General features: G+C 45.6%; 1 protein-coding gene across 1 annotated transcript in view; it reads right to left on the bottom strand.

Annotated features, from left to right (window-relative positions):
- Positions 1-20372, bottom strand: part of LOC123765384 (uncharacterized) — a 473535-nt gene that overhangs the window by 19747 nt on the left and 433416 nt on the right. The window contains exons 7-8 of the mRNA XM_069335483.1: positions 14829-14940; positions 805-4387 (exon numbers count right to left, since the gene is read on the bottom strand). Coding sequence (XP_069191584.1) covers positions 805-4387; positions 14829-14940 — 3695 coding nt within the window. The remainder of the gene's footprint in view (positions 1-804; positions 4388-14828; positions 14941-20372) is intronic.

Below are 20372 nucleotides of genomic sequence, written 5' to 3' on the forward strand. Positions count from 1 at the left end.
AATTAATGTTTTTTTCGACTACCTAACCTAACTTTTTCGGCTACCTAACGTAACCTAACCTATAAAGATGGGTTAGGTTAGGTTAGGTAGGGTTGGTTAGGTTCCGTCATATATCTACGTTAATTTTAACTCCAATAAAACAAAATTGACCTCATACATAATGAAATGGGTAGCTTTATCATTTCATAAGAAAAAAATTAGAGAAAATATATTAATTCAGAAAAACTGGGCTTATTAGGCAAATCGGGCCTTGCATAGTAGGCTGAGAAGTGCGTTCTGGCTACTAGGTACGACATATATATATATATATATATATATATATATATATATATATATATATATATATATATATATATATATATATATATATATACTTTTATCATTATTAAACATTCAAAAGAAATAAAAATAAAAGTTGTTAATAAATGTGAAGATATGTAAATGGTGATGCTAATCCATGGGAAAGGATGTCTACTCTCTCTAGCACAGTTTCTTATAGATGACCATTAATTTGCAAGTTTCAATAGGAGAAAAAGCTGTTTGTCTCAAAATGTTTAAATCGATCGTTCATCAAACTCCCTTCCTTCAGGAAGACTTTCGTTAAGCCAACACCTTGATTTTCTGAGTAATAAGATTCGCTGTTAAGCTCCTAGATTAACACTACCCCAATGTTTCAGCATTGACAAAAAAGGTTCTATTAGTGAAATATATCCTCACTAGGGCTCAACTTTGTACCCACGTGAATAGTATAGAAAGATAATCACTCTCCCCCCATACCCTTCAGAAGACATTAGTGAGACCTACCTGGAGGCGAAGAGCCAGTATTTATGTAAAGGCGAGCAGCGGTATGTGATGTTGGGAGCATCGAAGAGATTTCTCAGTTCTCGTCTTGTTCTATGGTCGCTCATCGCGGCGCCTGCCCCATTACCTATAAGCACTGTTTTGTTCTGGCGACGATTCTCCGGAGAGGTGTGCGGCGTCGTCCCTTGAGGTGCTTCTACCGGGGGATGGAGGAGGCTTTGGTTGGTGTATCCTTTCGAGTCATTGCAGCTGCTACCAGCCATCTCCGCCATCCATGGTAGGCTCTCAGTGTTCTGGCAGTGCTCTCCCGGTTTGCTAGATTCCTTTAATTTCTCCTTGGTTCCACGATGTTCCTTTATCAAGGCAAGGGCTTCCCGCTCTTTACACCTTAGATCCCCCTTCTTTTCTCGGGCAGATTTGCTGACATTTCTCCAGCCTCTTGCATTTCGAGGTATTTGCTGGGATTTGTCGCGAGATTCTCCCATCGTCTCACGCTTTCTCCTGTGCTTTAGTATCTGATTTAATCGTGTGTTAATGTCTTTCTTTTTTGCTAGTTTTTTATATTCCAATGATTCCTTAATGTCTTTCCTCGCTTTCAGCTTCTGCTTCCTTGTGTGGGGAGATGTTGAGAGGTGCCCAGTGAAATAGCGGTTCTGGAGGTTATCTGGCCATTCACTTGCCACAAGAAACGGATTAGCTAATTGTCTTCTGTTTCTTCGATCGCTTTTTCTTCGCGTGGCTGATTCTCTACCCTCGGCGGGGCCTGAAAACCGATGTGGTTCATAAAACTTCTTTTGTTGAGCCCTCGTGTTGCCCCTTGCCTTTCGTCCCTGTAATGTTTTCCAGCGTCGGTGAAGGCGACGGTAGTGACGCAGACGACGAGGATGCTGCCGAGTGTCTGACTTCATGGAATAATCTGAGAATTTGGCCAGTTTTTTATTTTCTTGAGCGTCGACGTCGACGATGATGACGTCATTTGCTGGTACCCCGAGTGACAAGGCTTGTCCTCCTCTCACACTCCACTCTATTTGTAAAGAATTTTCAGCTTGGCGCTTTCTGTTTTTTCCCGCGAGGGATTTAGATTGATGTTCAGTCCCTTCGTGTTGTGGACCCTTCATTCCCGGCGGTAATCGCATCTGGCCATCTCCCAAGACAGGAGTTGCTCCACCTGATGGCTTCAGTGAATAATGATTGTTGTTTCTGTTTATTGTGTGAGAATGTTTGCGGGTGTTCGGGGACATCAGCCTTCCCTGTCCCCGCCTGGAAGCTCGGCGACGTGTAAACCCATCTGGCCTCTTCCTTGCTGCTGCTGCTGCTTCGCTGGCTCTTATTGTTGGCCTTACTTCCTGAGGAGTGTGAATGCGGGTCGAGTTGAGCACTTCTGGAGGTCGTGTGTCTTGAAGTCCCCATCCAGCAGGCCTTATATTTGCAATGTGCTGCTGTCTTTCTTGTCGTCTGTCATAGTGAGTTCTTCGTCCACTGCGATATCCATATTTTCTTCTTTTTCTTCTTAGGTTTCTGTCTTCATTCTTTTCATTACCTCTCTTCTCTTCGTTTATCGTCGTGTTGTCATTCAGGTCTTTCTTCCCAGTTTCCCTCACTGTCCCACCCTTAGAGGACCTCATTTCGTTTCTCTCTCCACGATTATCTCTCTCTTCAGTTCCTTTTAAATATGCAATGACGCTATCACCCTCCGTGGTGTGGTGTGAAGCGTGTGAGGTTCCTCCAATAATCACCACATCACCCTGACGTCCCCTCGGGGGTTCGGACGTCGTCGAACCCATTTCATGTGCCGTTGTTTCTCTCTCCTGAGATCTTCCTTTTCTGGGATCCTTCCTGTGGCTTCTTTCGCTGTCCTGCCAGGTGATGCTTGGAGATTCTGCAGCCCTTTGATTGTGATTGCTGTTGAGAGAATGTGTTCGTGCTGGGAGCGAGTCAGTGTGTAGCGAGTTGACAAGACTAGTATGACGGTCTAGCTGGACTCCCTCATCCCATGTTGCAGTTGTAGTGCTCATCCCATGGGATCTGTGATTATCCTCTGGTGATCCTCGCCGTGCTTCCCGTGCAGCTGCAGTCAACGCCTCTCGGGGGGAAGGAGGAGGAGACGTGGCACGTGGAGTTGCTGAAGGATGTCTGGGTGAATTGGTATTATTATTATTCGTTAAAGCGATCTCGGGTGGAGTTGTTGCCCCAGTGCCTATGTAGGGATCCGTTACTTTTTTTCTTCTCTCTGGTTTCTTTTGGTTTATTTTTTTATGTCCTTTTCTCTGTCGCCTTCTTTGCACTTTTATTCGTGACGCGTTCGCACGAGGAAGAGGTCTCCATCCTCGAGGGTGTGAGTGACTTTCTCTGGTGCTGGAGCCAATGGAATCGTCGGCTTCCTTCACGGCCCATGTGTCTTGGGCTACATCCAGAGATCCCTGTGTCCACGGCTGCCCTTGTCTAATCCCCTTGGATATCCCTGGAGAGCCGTGCAGGCTGGACGAGCTTCCTTTTAACCTTTCGGGTGTTTCTTCTTGTCTGTCCTTCCCTGAATATTGTTCTTCCTGTTTGCGGCTTTTATTTACAACAGCTTTTCCAGGTGGTTCTTCTTGTTCCCCTTTATCTGCCTTTACTTCTCGGCCTTCCTGGTCCCTTCCTGCTCCTGGTAAGCGAGGCGTTAATCCTGAGATGGTCTCATCCCCTGTCACTGCCTGAGGACTCTCCGAGTCTCTCCCACTTTGCCTATTCTCTTCTTTTATCCTCTGTTCCCCTCTTCTTCGACTGCTCATGTTTTGCCGCACACCAGCAGAAGAATTACTTAAATTATCTCGACTATTAAGTCCATTATATATTTGATATCTTACCTCGCTAGTCTGAAGGTTCTCGTGGATATCTTGGATTTCTGCGCCACTTTGGTGACGGTGAGGATGATGCTCTTGGACGCGAAGACTTGATGTACTCAAGTGTGTCGCACTTGATGTACTCAAGTGTGTCGCACTCGGAGGAGCTGGCGTTGAGGAGACTCTTCTAGAGTCGCTCTCATCTGTTTTATCGTTTTGGTTAGCCTCCTGCGCTTCTTCCTGTCCTCTCTCCTCCTCCTCCTCCTCCTTGCGTCCTCTCTCCACCACCTCCTGTCCTCTCCTCATCATCACCATCTCCCTCACCTGCCCCTCACCTGCCACTCTAACACTCCTCGTCCCTCCCCGTGCTGCACTCACCCCATTATCTGCCTCACTCTTCACGCCATCATTCCCCTTCCCTCGTCCGTGTTGCCTCTTCTCTTGTTTATCCTCGCCCCCTCTCTTATCACCCGGAGGCGTCCCTCTACCGGACGTGTCACTCCAGTTATCATTATCACTACGGTATTTTTGCGGTGAATTATTTACATTCTTTTTTATATCGCCGTTTAGTTCGTGTCCGTCACCGGGCTTCAGCCTTCCACCGCCGCCTTCTCTGTCTCCTTGTTTCAGTCTCTCTTGTCTTCTCTTTTCTATAGCTCTTCTTATGTGTTCTGGCGGGCCTGGCAGAGGTATAGTCACCTGGAGAGTCCCGCCCCCCAGCTCTGCTGTAGCCAGTGGCAAGCTCTTATTCTGATACAAGCGACCTGATTGGATGAAACAAAGAAGTAAATCACAAATTAATTTGTTAGAACTCTTCTAATTGGCAGAAACACATTAAAGTTATATGTCGAAATAATTCAACAAAAGCTTTAAATGGAAGAGCCATGATAGTCGGAGCTGATGTAAAGTGGCGTTGCTGTCACGTTACTTTGACGTTACTGTGATGCTTGTGTGACGTTACTGTGATGATTGTGACATTACTGTGATGATTCTGTGACGTTACTGTGATGCTTGTGTGACGTTACTGTGATGATTGTGACATTACTGTGATGATTGTGACATTACTGTGATGATTCTGTGACGTTTATGTGATGATTCTGTGACGTTTATGTGATGATTCTGTGACGTTACTGTGATGATTCTGTAACGTTACTGTGATGATTTTGTGACGTTACTGTGATGATTCTGTGACGTTAATGTGATGATTCTGTGACGTTTATGTGATGATTCTGTGACGTTACTGTGATGATTCTGTGACGTTACTGTGATGATTCTGTGACGTTACTGTGATGATTCTGTGACGTTACTGTGATGATTGTGACATTACTGTGATGATTCTGTGACGTTACTGTGATGATTCTGTGACGTTACTGTGATGATTCTGTGACGTTACTGTGATGATTCTGTGACGTTACTGTGATGATTTTGTGACGTTTATGTGATGATTCTGTGACGTTTATGTGATGATTCTGTGACGTTACTGTGATGATTCTGTGACGTTACTGTGATGATTTTGTGACGTTTATGTGATGATTCTGTGACGTTACTGTGATGATTCTGTGACGTTTATGTGATGATTCTGTGACGTTACTGTGATGATTCTGTGACGTTTATGTGATGATTCTGTGACGTTACTGTGATGATTCTGTGACGTTTATGTGATGATTCTGTGACGTTTATGTGATGATTCTGTGACGTTACTGTGATGATTCTGTGACGTTACTGTGATGATTCTGTGACGTTACTGTGATGATTCTGTGACGTTACTGTGATGATTCTGTGACGTTTATGTGATGATTCTGTGACGTTTATGTGATGATTCTGTGACGTTACTGTGATGATTCTGTAACGTTACTGTGATGATTCTGTGACGTTTATGTGATGATTCTGTGACGTTTATGTGATGATTCTGTGACGTTACTGTGATGATTCTGTGACGTTACTGTGATGCTCGTGTGACGTTACTCTGATGATTGTGACGTTACTGTGATGATTCTGTGACGTTACTGTGATGATTCTGTGACGTTTATGTGATGATTCTGTGACGTTACTGTGATGATTCTGTAACGTTACTGTGATGATTCTGTGACGTTTATGTGATGATTCTGTGACGTTTATGTGATGATTCTGTGACGTTACTGTGATGATTCTGTAACGTTACTGTGATGATTCTGTGACGTTTATGTGATGATTCTGTGACGTTTATGTGATGATTCTGTGACGTTACTGTGATGCTCGTGTGACGTTACTGTGATGCTCGTGTGACGTTACTCTGATGATTGTGACGTTACTGTGATGATTCTGTGACGTTACTGTGATGATTCTGTAACGTTACTGTGATGATTTTGTGACGTTACTGTGATGATTCTGTGACGTTTATGTGATGATTCTGTGACGTTTATGTGATGATTCTGTGACGTTACTGTGATGATTCTGTGACGTTACTGTGATGCTTGTGTGACGTTACTGTCATGATTCTGTGACGTTACTGTGATGATTCTGTGACGTTTAAGTGAGGATTCTGTGACGTTACTGTGATGATTCTGTGACGTTAATGTGATGATTTTGTGACGTTTAAGTGAGGATTCTGTGATGATTCTGTGACGTTACTGTAATGCTTGTGTGACGTTACGCTGATGATTCTGTGACGTTTAAGTGATGTTTCTGTGATGATTCTGTGACGTTTAAGTGATGATTCTGTGACGTTACTTCGAGGTTTCTGTGATGATTCTGTGACGTTTAAGTGATGATTCTGTGACGTTACTTCGAGGTTTCTGTGACGTTACTTCGAGGTTTCTGTGACAGAACAATACAGAACAGCATACAGTAGGGAACAACATCATTCAGTAGGGAACGACAGCTGCAAATCTGAACGAAGTTGGCGACGTTTGAAGTTCAATGTTTATTACCTAAGATTTTAAAGAAAGTCTTGCGAAGGACTGTTAGGGGTACTAGGATCTGCAGGTCGCTAACACAAATAGACTCATAATCACCACAAGATCCAGGACTCTGGTTTGGCTGGAAGATGGTCCAGTGAGTTAGTCTACCCCCCCCCCCCCCCATAATGCACAACAATTAATTTAAAGGCAGGTAAGAGAAGGCCAGACGAACACTGTAGCCTGAAGGGGGAGACCAGAGGAACACAGTGAAGGGGAGACCAGAGGAACACAGTGAAGGGGGAGACCAGAGGAACACAGTGAAGGGGGAGACCAGAGGAACACAGTGAAGGGGGAGACCAGAGGAACACAGTGAAGGAGAGACCAGAGGAACACAGTGAAGGAGAGACCAGAGGAACACAGTGAAGGGGAGACCAGAGGAACACAGTGAAGGGGGAGACCAGAGGAACACAGTGAAGGGAAGACCAGAGGAACACAGTAAAGGGTAGACCAGAGGAACACAGTGAAGGGGAGACCAGAGGAACACAGTGAAGGGTAGACCAGAGGAACACAGTGAAGGGGAGACCAGAGGAACACAGTGAAGGGTAGACCAGAGGAACACAGTGAAGGGAAGACCAGAGGAACACAGTAACGGGTAGACCAGAGGAACACAGTGAAGGGGAGACCAGAGGAACACAGTGAAGGGTAGACCAGAGGAACACAGTGAAGGGGAGACCAGAGGAACACAGTGAAGGGTAGACCAGAGGAACACAGTGAAGGGGAGACCAGAGGAACACAGTGAAGGGGAGACCAGAGGAACACAGTGAAGGGGGAGACCAGAGGAACACAGTGAAGGGGAGACCAGAGGAACAAAGTGAAGGGAAGACCAGAGGAACACAGTGAAGGGGAGACCAGAGGAACACAGTGAAGGGGAGACCAGAGGAACAAAGTGAAGGGGGAGACCAGGAGAACACAGTGAAGGGGAGACCAGAGGAACACAGTGAAGGAGAGACCAGGAGAACACAGTGAAGGGCAGACCAGAGGAACAGTTCAGCCCTAAAGAAGAACAACACATATCTTCTGAAGAGGAAAGAACCTTGGCGTGAACATCCCGCCAACACTATTCCTGGCGGCACATATGAACACACTAACAATGGCGCCATACATAAAGCTGACAACCCTAAAGAAAGTCGTCAGAGTCCTGGACTAGGAATCTTCCAAAACAATAAGGAATAGTTACCAGAGTGCAGACAAGAGTGTGCAGCACCAGCATGGAATCCCTGACTGATAAAATACAAATAGAAACTTGAAAAGCTCAAGAGGTGTTCCAGCAAATCTGGTACCGGAAATAAGAGAGGCAAACATAAGCCCCTTATAAGCGACTATAAGAGAATAAGATTATACACTCACATAACTTGAAATTAAGACAGGCAAAGGAGACGTGATTGCGACATGCATGATACTCGACATACCTTAAAATAAGGCAAGGTTATAAACGGGAGTGTTGGATTTGACTGCATCACACGGATAGCATCTAAAGAAGGATGGGATCCAGGAACTAAAGCCCGATTCCCAGAAACTCACACGAAAATAAAAGCAGCATAAGACACACACTTAAACAGTGGGGCGTAGACGCGAACGCCGTACATAATATTAAAATTACATGTGATATGGAAATAGGTCAGGAGTCATTGCATTAGACAACCAACGGCTAGAAACCCAGGGACCAAAACGTACAGCTTGATCATGCAAGCACGAGTAGGTGAGCATACACACACATACACACACACACACACACACACACACACACACACACACACACACACACACACACACACACACACACACACACACACACACACACACACAGTCACCAGTGGAGTCCCACAGGGCTCTGTACTCGGTCCTATCTTGTTTCTGATATATGTAAATGATCTCCCGGAGGGTATCGATTCATTTCTCTCAATGTTTGCGGACGATGCTAAAATTATGAGAAGGATTAAAACAGAAGAGGACTGTTTGAGGCTTCAAGAAGACCTAGACAAGCTGAAGGAATGGTCGAACAAATGGTTGTTAGAGTTTAACCCAACCAAATGTAATGTAATGAAGATAGGTGTAGGGAGCAGGAGGCCAGATACAAGGTATCATCTGGGAGAGAAAATTCTTCAGGAGTCAGAGAAGGAAAAAGACTTGGGGGTTGATATCACGCCAGACCTGTCTCCTGCAGCACATATCAAGCGGATAACATCAGCGGCATATGCCAGGCTGGCCAGCATACGAACGGCATTCAGAAACTTGTGTAAAGAATCATTCAGAACTTTGTATACCACATATGTCAGGCCAATCCTGGAGTATGCAGCCCCAGCATGGAGTCCATATCTAGTCAAGGATAAGACTAAACTGGAAAAGGTTCAAAGGTTTGCCACCAGACTAGTACCCGAGCTGAGAGGTATGAGCTACGAGGAGAGACTACGGGAATTAAACCTCACTTCGCTGGAAGACAGAAGAGTTAGGGGGGGACATGATCACCACATTCAAGATTCTGAAGGGAATTGATAGGGTAGATAAAGACAGTCTATTTAACACAAGGGGAACACGCACAAGGGGACACAAGTGGAAACTGAGTGCCCAAATGAGCCACAGAGATATTAGAAAGAACTTTTTTAGTGTCAGAGTGGTTGACAAATGGAATGCATTATGGGGTGATGTGGTGGAGGCTGACTCCATACACAGTTTCAATTGTAGATATGACAGAGCCCGATAGGCTCAGGAATCTGTACACCTGTTGATTGACGGTTGAGAGGCGGGACCAAAGAGCCAGAGCTCAACCCCCGCAAACACAACTAGGTGAGGACAACTAGGTGAGTACACACACACACACACACACACACACACACACACACACACACACACACACACACACACACACACACACACACACACACACACACACACACACACATACCCTGTTATCCACCTCACAGGTCCTCACACCCATGGAACAGCCTCCCCCACCAGCAGAACACTCACCAAGGAGGCGATTTGAGAAGGGACAGAAGAAAGTGAGCCTCAAAGCGATGTACACAAACATAGATGGAATTACAAATAAAGCAAATGAGCTTGGAGAACTGGTACTAGAGGAAAACCCAGACATAATAGCCCTCACAGAAACAAAGATCACGAAAACGATAACAAATGCAGTGTTCCCACAGGACTATTATGTTATGAGGAAAGAGAGGGAAGGAAGAGGTGGGGGTGGTGTAGCTCTGCTGGTAAGACAAGGCTGGGATTTTGAGGAGATGGATATTCAGGGCTGTGAAGGTTTCAGTGACTACATAGCAGGTACTGTAACAAATGGAGGGAAAAAAATTATAGTCGCAGTCATATATAATCCACCACCAAATGACAGAAGACCTAGACAGGAATATGATAGAAACAACATGGCCACCATTAACATAATAGAAAGAGCAGCTTCTGTTGCTAGCAGGAATGGATCTGGACTACTAATTATGGGAGACTTCAACCATGGGAAGATAGATTGGAAGAACAGAGACCCGCATGGAGGACCAGAAACATGGAGAGCTAAGCTGCTGGACGTCGCAACAAGAAACTTTCTAAGCCAGCACACCAAAGAACCAACAAGAATGAGAGGAGAAGATGAACCAGCAATGCTTGATTTGATATTTACCCTAAATGAATGGGATATAAGGGAAGTTAAGATGGAAGCGCCCTTGGGAATGAGAGACCACAGTGTATTGAATTTTGAGTACCTGGTAGAGCTAGGACTTATCTCCCCCCAAAAAGAACTAGGAATCAAAAGGCTGGCATACCGAAAGGGGAATTATGAACACATGAGAAGTTTCCTAAGTGAAATACCTTGGGACACAGACCTCAGAGACAAGTCTGTACAGGGTATGATGGACTATGTTACCCAAAAGTGTCAGGAGGCAGTAAACAGGTTCATCCCGGCCCAAAGGGAAAAATCCGAGAAGCAACAGAAGAATCCATGGTATAATAGGGCATGTATGGAAGCGAAGAAACTGAACAAAAAGGCGTGGAGGAACTTCCGGAATAACAGAACACCAGAAAGCAGAGAGAGATACCAGAGAACCAGGAATGAGTACGTCAGGGTGAGAAGAGAAGCAGAGAAAAATTTTGAAAATGATATAGCAAACAAAGCCAAGACCGAACCAAAGCTACTCCACAGTCACATCAGAAGGAAAACAACAGTGAAAGAACAGGTATTGAAACTTAGAACAGGCGAGGACAGGTATACAGAGAATGACAGAGAGGTGTGTGAGGAACTCAACAAGAGGTTCCAGGAGGTCTTCACAATAGAACAGGGTGAGGTCACTGTGTTAGGAGAAAGGGAGGTAAACCAGGCGGCCTTGGAGGAGTTCGAAATTACGAGAGAGGAGGTCAAGAGACACCTGCTGGATCTGGATGTTAGAAAGGCTGTTGGTCCAGATGGGATCTCACCATGGGTACTGAAAGAGTGTGCAGAGGCACTTTGCTTGCCACTCTCCATAGTGTATAGTAAGTCACTAGAGACGGGAGACCTACCAGAAATATGGAAGACGGCGAATGTGGTCCCAATATACAAAAAGGGCGACAGACAAGAGGCACTGAACTACAGGCCAGTGTCCTTGACTTGTATACCATGCAAGGTGATGGAGAAGATCGTGAGAAAAAACCTGGTAACACATCTGGAGAGAAGGGACTTCGTGACAAATCGCCAACATGGATTCAGGGAGGGTAAATCTTGCCTTACAAGGCTTGATAGAATTCTACGATCAGGTGACACAGATTAAGCAAGAAAGAGAGGGCTGGGCGGACTGCATTTTCTTGGATTGTCGGAAAGCCTTTGACACAGTACCGCATAAGAGGCTGGTACATAAGCTGGAGAGACAGGCAGGTGTAGCTGGTAAGGTGCTCCAGTGGATAAGGGAGTATCTAAGCAATAGGAAGCAGAGAGTTACGGTGAGGGGTGAGACCTCCGATTGGCGTGAAGTCACCAGTGGAGTCCCACAGGGCTCTGTACTCGGTCCTATCTTGTTTCTGATATATGTAAATGATCTCCCGGAGGGTATCGATTCATTTCTCTCAATGTTTGCGGACGATGCTAAAATTATGAGAAGGATTAAAACAGAAGAGGACTGTTTGAGGCTTCAAGAAGACCAAGACAAGCTGAAGGAATGGTCGAACAAATGGTTGTTAGAGTTTAACCCAACCAAATGTAATGTAATGAAGATAGGTGTAGGGAGCAGGAGGCCAGATACAAGGTATCATCTGGGAGAGGAAATTCTTCAGGAGTCAGAGAAGGAAAAAGACTTGGGGGTTGATATCACGCCAGACCTGTCTCCTGCAGCACATATCAAGCGGATAACATCAGCGGCATATGCCAGGCTGGCCAACATACGAACGGCATTCAGAAACTTGTGTAAAGAATCATTCAGAACTTTGTATACCACATATGTCAGGCCAATCCTGGAGTATGCAGCCCCAGCATGGAGTCCATATCTAGTCAAGGATAAGACTAAACTGGAAAAGGTTCAAAGGTTTGCCACCAGACTAGTACCCGAGCTGAGAGGTATGAGCTACGAGGAGAGACTACGGGAATTAAACCTCACTTCGCTCTAAGACAGAAGAGTTAGGGGGGACATGATCACCACATTCAAGATTCTGAAGGGGATTGATAGGGTAGATAAAGACAGTCTATTTAACACAAGGGGCACACGTACTAGGGGACACAGGTGGAAACTGAGTGCCCAAATGAGCCACAGAGATATTAGAAAGAACTTTTTTAGTGTCAGAGTGGTTGACAAATGGAATGCATTAGGGGGTGATGTGGTGGAGGCTGACTCCATACACAGTTTCAAGTGTAGATATGACATAGCCCGATAGGCTCAGGAATCTGTACACCTGTTGATTGACGGTTGAGAGGCGGGACCAAAGAGCCAGAGCTCAACCCCCGCAAACACAACTAGGTGAGTACACACACACACACACACACACACACACACACATGAATGAGTACGTCAGGGTGAGAAGAGAAGCAGAGAAAAATTATGAAAATGATATAGCAAACAAAACCAAGACCGAACCAAAGCTACTCCACAGTCACATCAGGAGGAAAACAACAGTAAAAGAACAGGAAAGGAAACTTAGAACAGACGAGGACAGGTATACAGAGAATGACAAAGAGGTGTGTGAAGAACTCAACAAGAGGTTCCAGGAGGTCTTCACAATAGAACAAGGTGAGGTCACTGTGCTAGGAGAAGGGAAGTAAACCAGGCGGCCTTGGAAGGGTTCGAAATTACGAGTGAGGATGTCAACACCTGCTGGATCTGAATGTTAGAAAGGCTGTTGGTCCAGACGGGATCTCACCGTGGGTACTGAAAGAGTATGCAGAGGTACTTTGCTGGCCACTCTCCATAGTGTATAGTAGGTCACTGGACACGGGAGACCTACCAGAAATATGGAAGACGGCGAATGTGGTTCCAATATACAAAAAGGGCGACAGGCAAGAGGCACTGAACTACAGGTCAGTGTCCTTGACTTGTATACCATGCAAGGTGATGGAGAAGATCGTGAAAAACCTAGTAACACATCTGGAGAGAAGGGACTTCGTGACAAATCGCCAACATGAATTCAGGGAAGGTAAATCTTGCCTGACTGGCTTAATGGAACTCTACGACCAGGTGACAAAGAGTAAGCAAGAAAGAGAAGGCTGGGTTGACTGCATTTTCTAGGATTGTCGGAAAGCCTTTGACACAGTACCGCATAAGAGGCTGGTACATAATCTGGAGAGACAGGCAGATGTAGCTGGTAAGGTGCTCCAGTGGATAAGGGACTACCTAAGCAATAGGAAGCAGAGAGTTACGGTGAGGGGTGAGACCTCGGATTGGCGTGAAGTCACCAGTGGAGTCCCACGGGGCTCTATACTCGGTCCTATCTTGTTTCTGATATATGTAAATGATCTCCCGGAGGGTATAGATTCATTTCTCTCAATGTTTGCTGACGATGCCAAAATTATGAGAAGGATTAAGACAGAGGAGGACTGCTTGAGGCTTCAAGAAGACCTAGACAAGCTGACGGAATGGTCGAACAAATGGTTGTTAGAGTTTAACCCTAGCAAATGTAATGTAATGAAGATAGGCGTAGAGAGCAGGAGGCCAGATACTAAGTATCATCTGGGAGATGAAATTCTTCATGAGTCAGAGAGAGAAAAAGACTTGGGGGTTGACATCACGCCAGACCTGTCCCCTGCAGCCCATATCAAAAGGATAACATCCGCAGGATATGCCAGGCTGGCCAACATAAGAACGACATTCAGAACTTGTGAAGGGAAACATTCAGAACTTTGTATACCACATATGTCAGGCCAATCCTGGAGTATGCAGCCCCAGCATGGAGTCCATATCTAGTCAAGGATAAGAGTAAACCTGGAAAAGGTTCAAAGGTTTACCACCAGACTAGTGCCCGAGCTGAGAGGTATGAGCTACGAGGAGAGACTACGGGAATTAAACCTCACTTCGCTGGAAGACAGAAGAGTTAGGGGGACATGATCACCACAGTCAAGATTCTCAAGGAAATTGATAGGGTAGATAAAGACAGGCTATTTAACACAAGGGGCACAGGAGTAAACTGAATGCCCAAATGAGCCACTGAGATATTGGAAAGAACTTTTTTAGTGTCAGAGTGGTTGACAAATGAAATGCATTAGGAAGTGATGTGGTGGAGGCTGACTCCATACACAGTTTTAAGTGTAGATATGATAGAGCCCAATAGGCTCAGGAACCTGTACACCTGTTGATTGACGGTTGAGAGGCGGGACCAAAGAGCCAGAGCTCAACCCCCCGCAAGCACAATTTGGTGAGTACACACACACACACACACACACACACACACACACACACACACACACACACACACACACACACACACATGACATGTTTACAGGCGTAGAGTCCTACCTGTCGATGTTTGCGGATGACGCAAAGTTGATGAGAAGAGTTGTGACAGATGAGGATTGCACGATCCTCCAAGAGGACCTGAACAGGTTGCAGAGATGGTCAGAGAAATGGCTACTGGAATTCAACACGAGCAAATGTAAAGTTATGGAAATGGGACTAGGAGATAGGAGACCAAAGGGACAGTACACAGTGAAGGGGAACAGCCTACCTGTGACGACGCGAGAAAGACAGGAACCAGGTAGGCTCAGGAACCTGTACACCAGATGATTACCCGTTGAGAGGCGGGACCAAAGAGCCGAAGCTCCACCCCCGCAAGCGCCACTAACAGAACACACTCACACACGGCCACTCACCAGTAAGGAAGTTCGCCGCCAGCCACAGGTCAGCCGCCTCGTCGTGACCCGCCATGATGGTGACGTGTTCTCTCCTCACCATGAACGGCGTCCGCGTCACTATTTTCCGGGCCTGGAGCAGAGGGAGGGGGGGAAGAGTGTGCCGGGGAGGCGTGAGAGAGCCCCAGAGTGCCAGAGTCGTGGAAGAGCCAGAGAGTGTCGTGAGGAAGCCAGATAGTGCCATAAAATGTTATGAGATTTTGTCGTGATATTCACGAGAGAGCCAGATAGTGTCAGTGTCATAAGAGCCAGAATGTGGCGGAGAGTCATGAGAGAACCAGAGAGTGAGTGTCACGAGAGAGCCAGAAAATACCAAAGTCATGAAGGAGCCAGATAGTATCATCAGACATCCAGAGATAGCCAGAAAGTGTCAGAGTGCCAGAAGGTGTAACGAGAGAATCAGAGCGTGCAAAGAGAGTCAGTGAGTGAGAGCCATGTGGAAGACAGAGTCTCAGAGACGGAGCAAACGCGTGTTAAAATAAAATAAGAAATAACAGGCGAAAGGACAGCGAGTGCCAGATTTAACAAGGTAGAGACAGGATGCCCAGACGTGCCGTAATGAGCGAGAGAGAGAGAGAGAGAGAGAGAGAGAGAGAGAGAGAGAGAGAGAGAGAGAGAGAGAAAGAGAGAGAGAAAGAGAGAGATACAGATTAAATTTATAATCAACACATGTAATTATATTACACATAAATTACAAAGCCCTGCTTTAATGTCCCCCAAAACACTACTATTCCCAGTGTTCCTTAACAAGCAAAGAAAAGTATAATTACTAAAACACTTTTAATGACTAACAGCAGAAAATAGCACTTATTAAAACCCTTTACTCTTTATTACATCACTGTAAATAATTAACTGTGTTAGTAATTTACAAGAGACTCTGAAAGCAGATGCAGTCAGGCGTGGAGGCGTCAGAGGCACACGGCTTAATGTAAATATATCCCAGTTAGGTCCTGTTTCCTGCAGAAAGTTAAGAGCAAAAATGTAAGAATGATGGGCGCACGCTCACACACACACACACACACACACACACACACACACACACACACACACACACACACACACACACACACACACACACGCACACACACATGCAAGATGATGGAGAAGATCGTAAGAAAAAACCTATTAACACATCTGGAGAGAAGGAACTTCGTGACTTCATAAGTCACGAAAGCCAAAGAGCTAAGGAGGCGGGACCAAATAGCCAAAGCTCAACCCCCGCAAGCACATCACGATAGTAAGGATGCTCCACAAGGGAACGATTGTAAGGATGCTCCACAAGGGAACGATTGTAAGGATGCTCCACAAGGGAACGATTGTAAGGATGCTCCACAAGGGAACGATTGTAAGGATGCTCCACAAGGGAACGATTGTAAGGATGCTCCACAAGGGAACGATTGTAAGGATGCTCCACAAGGGAACGATTGTAAGGATGCTCCACAACACAAACATAGAGATAGAACAATTTAATGAAGACAGGATGGACGTAACATAACAAAATAGGAGCAACAGAGGGAATAGAGTGACCAAATGAAGCAAGTCAGTTAAAGAGACATAAGAGAACACTGAATAAAGAATTAAATATAGTAGAGGAACTAGCAACATATCCGACACCGGGGGAGAGAGAGTAAGAAGAGACCGCAAACACGCGCAAGGAACTAAAGGGAGATCAAGACTGGGATCGTAATGAAATCAGGTAATGAAATGCAAGCGATGAGTCACAATAACGTGGCTGAAGTATGTTGACCAGACCACATACTAGAAGTTGAAGGGACGACGACGTTTCGGTCCGTCCATTCTCAAGTCGATTGAGAATGGTCGAGTCGAGATCGACTTGAGAATGGTCCAAGACGGATCGAAACGTCGTCGTCCCTTCAACTTCTAGTGTGTGGTCTGGTCAACAATGAAATGCAACATACAGGAAACGAAGAGGCAAAAGTCCATCATGATTTACAAGCTTCCAGAGGTGACGGGAGAGAGGCGAGAGACGACAGACAGAGACGGGACAGAAATAGCTGAGATCCTTCACATATTATGAGGGAGGTGAGGGCAGCCAATCCGGTGGAAAGTTTATGAACCAATCGGGTAGTTTCAGGAAGAATTTTCTGGGCCAGTGAAGGTCATTTTGAAGCCAATGCCCGATTGAAGGTCATCTCTTAATCAGTGCTCCAATGATGGTCACCTTGGAACCAGTGCCTCATTAAAGGTCATCTTGGCACCAGTGCCTCATTAAAGGTCATCTTGGCACCAGTGCCCCATTAAAGGTCATCTTGGCACCAGTGCCCCATTAAAGGTCATCTTGGCACCAGTGCCCCATTAAAGGTCATCTTGGCACCAGTGCCTCATTAAAGGTCATCTTGGCACCAGTGCCTCATTAAAGGTCATCTTGGCACCAGTGCCCCATTAAAGGTCATCTTGACACCAGTGCCCCATTAAAGGTCATCTTGGCACCAGTGCCCCATTAAAGGTCATCTTGGCACCAGTCCCTCATTAAAGGTCATCTTGGCACCAGTGCCCCATTAAAGGTCATCTTGGCACCAGTGCCCCATTAAAGGTCATCTTGGCACCAGTGCCTCATTAAAGGTCATCTTGGCACCAGTGCCCCATTAAAGGTCATCTTGGCACCAGTGCCCCATTAAAGGTCATCTTGGCACCAGTGCCTCATTAAAGGTCATCTTGGCACCAGTGCCCCATTAAAGGTCATCTTGGCACCAGTGCCCCATTAAAGGTCATCTTGGCACCAGTGCCCCATTAAAGGTCATCTTGGCACCAGTGCCTCATTAAAGGTCATCTTGGCACCAGTGCCCCATTAAAGGTCATCTTGGCACCAGTGCCCCATTAAAGGTCATCTTGGCACCAGTGCCCCATTAAAGGTCATCTTGGCACCAGTGCCCCATTAAAGGTCATCTTGGCACCAGTGCCCCATTAAAGGTCATCTTGGCACCAGTGCCCCATTAAAGGTCATCTTGGCACCAGTGCCCCATTAAAGGTCATCTTGGCACCAGTGCCTCATTAAAGGTCATCTTGGCACCAGTGCCCCATTAAAGGTCATCTTGGCACCAGTGCCCCATTAAAGGTCATCTTGGCACCAGTGCCTCATTAAAGGTCATCTTGGCACCAGTGCCCCATTAAAGGTCATCTTGGCACCAGTGCCCCATTAAAGGTCATCTTGGCACCAGTGCCCCATTAAAGGTCATCTTGGCACCAGTGCCCCATTAAAGGTCATCTTGGCACCAGTGCCCCATTAAAGGTCATCTTGGCACCAGTGCCCCATTAAAGGTCATCTTGGCACCAGTGCCCCATTAAAGGTCATCTTGGCACCAGTGCCCCATTAAAGGTCATCTTGGCACCAGTGCCCCATTAAAGGTCATCTTGGCACCAGTGCCCCATTAAAGGTCATCTTGGCACCAGTGCCCCATTAAAGGTCATCTTGGCACCAGTGCCCCATTAAAGGTCATCTTGGCACCAGTGCCCCATTAAAGGTCATCTTGGCACCAGTGCCCCATTAAAGGTCATCTTGGCACCAGTGCCCCATTAAAGGTCATCTTGGCACCAGTGCCCCATTAAAGGTCATCTTGGCACCAGTGCCTCATTAAAGTTGCTCTCTAGGAAGCATACAACTACTCAGAATGTCATGGGAAATTTGTTTATTTTATTAGAGAAATTGGTAGTGATGGTGGTGTAGAGGAACACAGGGCTTCCATAAATAGCATCTGGACTATGGAATTATCAAGGGAAAGAGCGCCAAGTCATTATGGCTATATAGCACTGGGAAGGGGTCAGGATAAGGATCTGAGATGGGACGGGCGGAAGGAATGGTGCCCAACCACTTGTACGGTCGGGGATTGAACGCCGACCTGCATGAAGCGAGACCGTCTCTCTACCGTCCAGCCCAAGCGGAAGAAGCAATCACCAGTCTAAGAGCAAAATGACAGATTGTGGGAAACTGTAATTATTATCATAACCAAGCAGACTAGAAAACATGGTACGCAAGACGGGAAGAGGAGAGGAGAGGAGGAAGGAAGCTGATAAAAGGACCAGAGTCACATGTTAGGAAGCAAACACGATTGGGACCAATACGGGCTCACCATAGCCCGTGCTACTTGGAACTTTTTGTTTCGGGTAGCGAATCTTTAACAACAACAACATTGGGACCAGTGGCCACTCCGTATTAGTCTTTGAATATTCTGTGGCAATGCAAATTGCGGAAGGAGGCAGATAAGTGTTGAAAGGAATGCTAGATTAGCCTAGAATAGAAATATAATTGAATAGAATAGGAACTTATGCAAAAGAACCGCCTGGAGGAGATACTTACAACCGTTGTAATAGCCAGTCTTGAGCATGCATCACTGGCTATTTGAAACACACACACACAAAAACTATAAAATATCCTGACATATGCACAAGGAATCGCTGCTGAACAAAACAGTATCTGTTATGGGAAAATGCTGGAGAGGGGGGGGGGGGAATTAACCTTACTACAATGGATCGAAGAAGGAGCAGGAGAGTCACGACAACGATATGTAAGATTTTAAGGAGATTAATGAAGTAGTCTAAGAATTAATGTTAAAGAAACTTCACATCGACATGACAGTGAAATGAACAAGAGACATGTCACAGAGATGACAGGGAAAACTTCTTTGAAGTAAGATTTGGAAATAAATGAGGGAGGTAAATATAACATGACATTTAAAATTGACTAACTACACACTTCTAATTTAAAGACAAGAACAATTAGATGGTAGAATCATTACATGCAAAGATTAATAGGTTGTCCGGCGGGACTGTGGAATTGATACTCAACCCAGGAAGCACATTTAGGTGAGTGCATGTAGGGTGAGCACGTCTAGGTGAGTAGGTCTTGATAAATACACCTAGATTAATACACTAAGGGTGAGTGCATCTAGGCTGAGTACGTCGAGGTGAGTACATATAGATGCGTAAATGTAGGGCTGAAGGAGATAAATTTAAATTAGAGAACCAAATCAGAGAAGCGAGTATCAACGACCTTAAGGAAAGGGTTAAGGAAGTAGCAGAGGAAGGTAAACATGCAAAGGATGCAACTAGAGAAACAGCAGAAAGATCACAAGAAGCGGAGGATGTGACGGAACTATGGGGTCAAGAGCCACCAAGGACCTGTGCAGAAGTAGCCAAGAGGTCAGAGGCAATAAGGCACATAATAAAAGCAACAGTGATAGCAGATGTCAGATAAAACGTCAACAATAAGGCACATAATAAAAACAACAGTGATAGCAGATGTCAGATAAAACGTCAACAAACAACAAATGGAAAAAGATCGATCAGTTATCCTAAACAACCTGACAACCAGAGGGAGCTACAAGGCAGGAGGGAGAAAAAATGAAGACTAGGAAGACTTTAAATAAAGTAAGCCTACTGATACAACGACACTGGAGCTTTGAGGAGGTTATCTTGAGGTTATTTTGAGATGATTTCGGGGCTTAGCGTCCCCACGACCCGGTCCTCGATCAGGCTTCCTTTTTGTTA

Source organism: Procambarus clarkii, chromosome 33, assembly GCF_040958095.1.
Source record: "Procambarus clarkii isolate CNS0578487 chromosome 33, FALCON_Pclarkii_2.0, whole genome shotgun sequence".
NCBI classification, from domain to species: domain Eukaryota; kingdom Metazoa; phylum Arthropoda; class Malacostraca; order Decapoda; family Cambaridae; genus Procambarus; species Procambarus clarkii.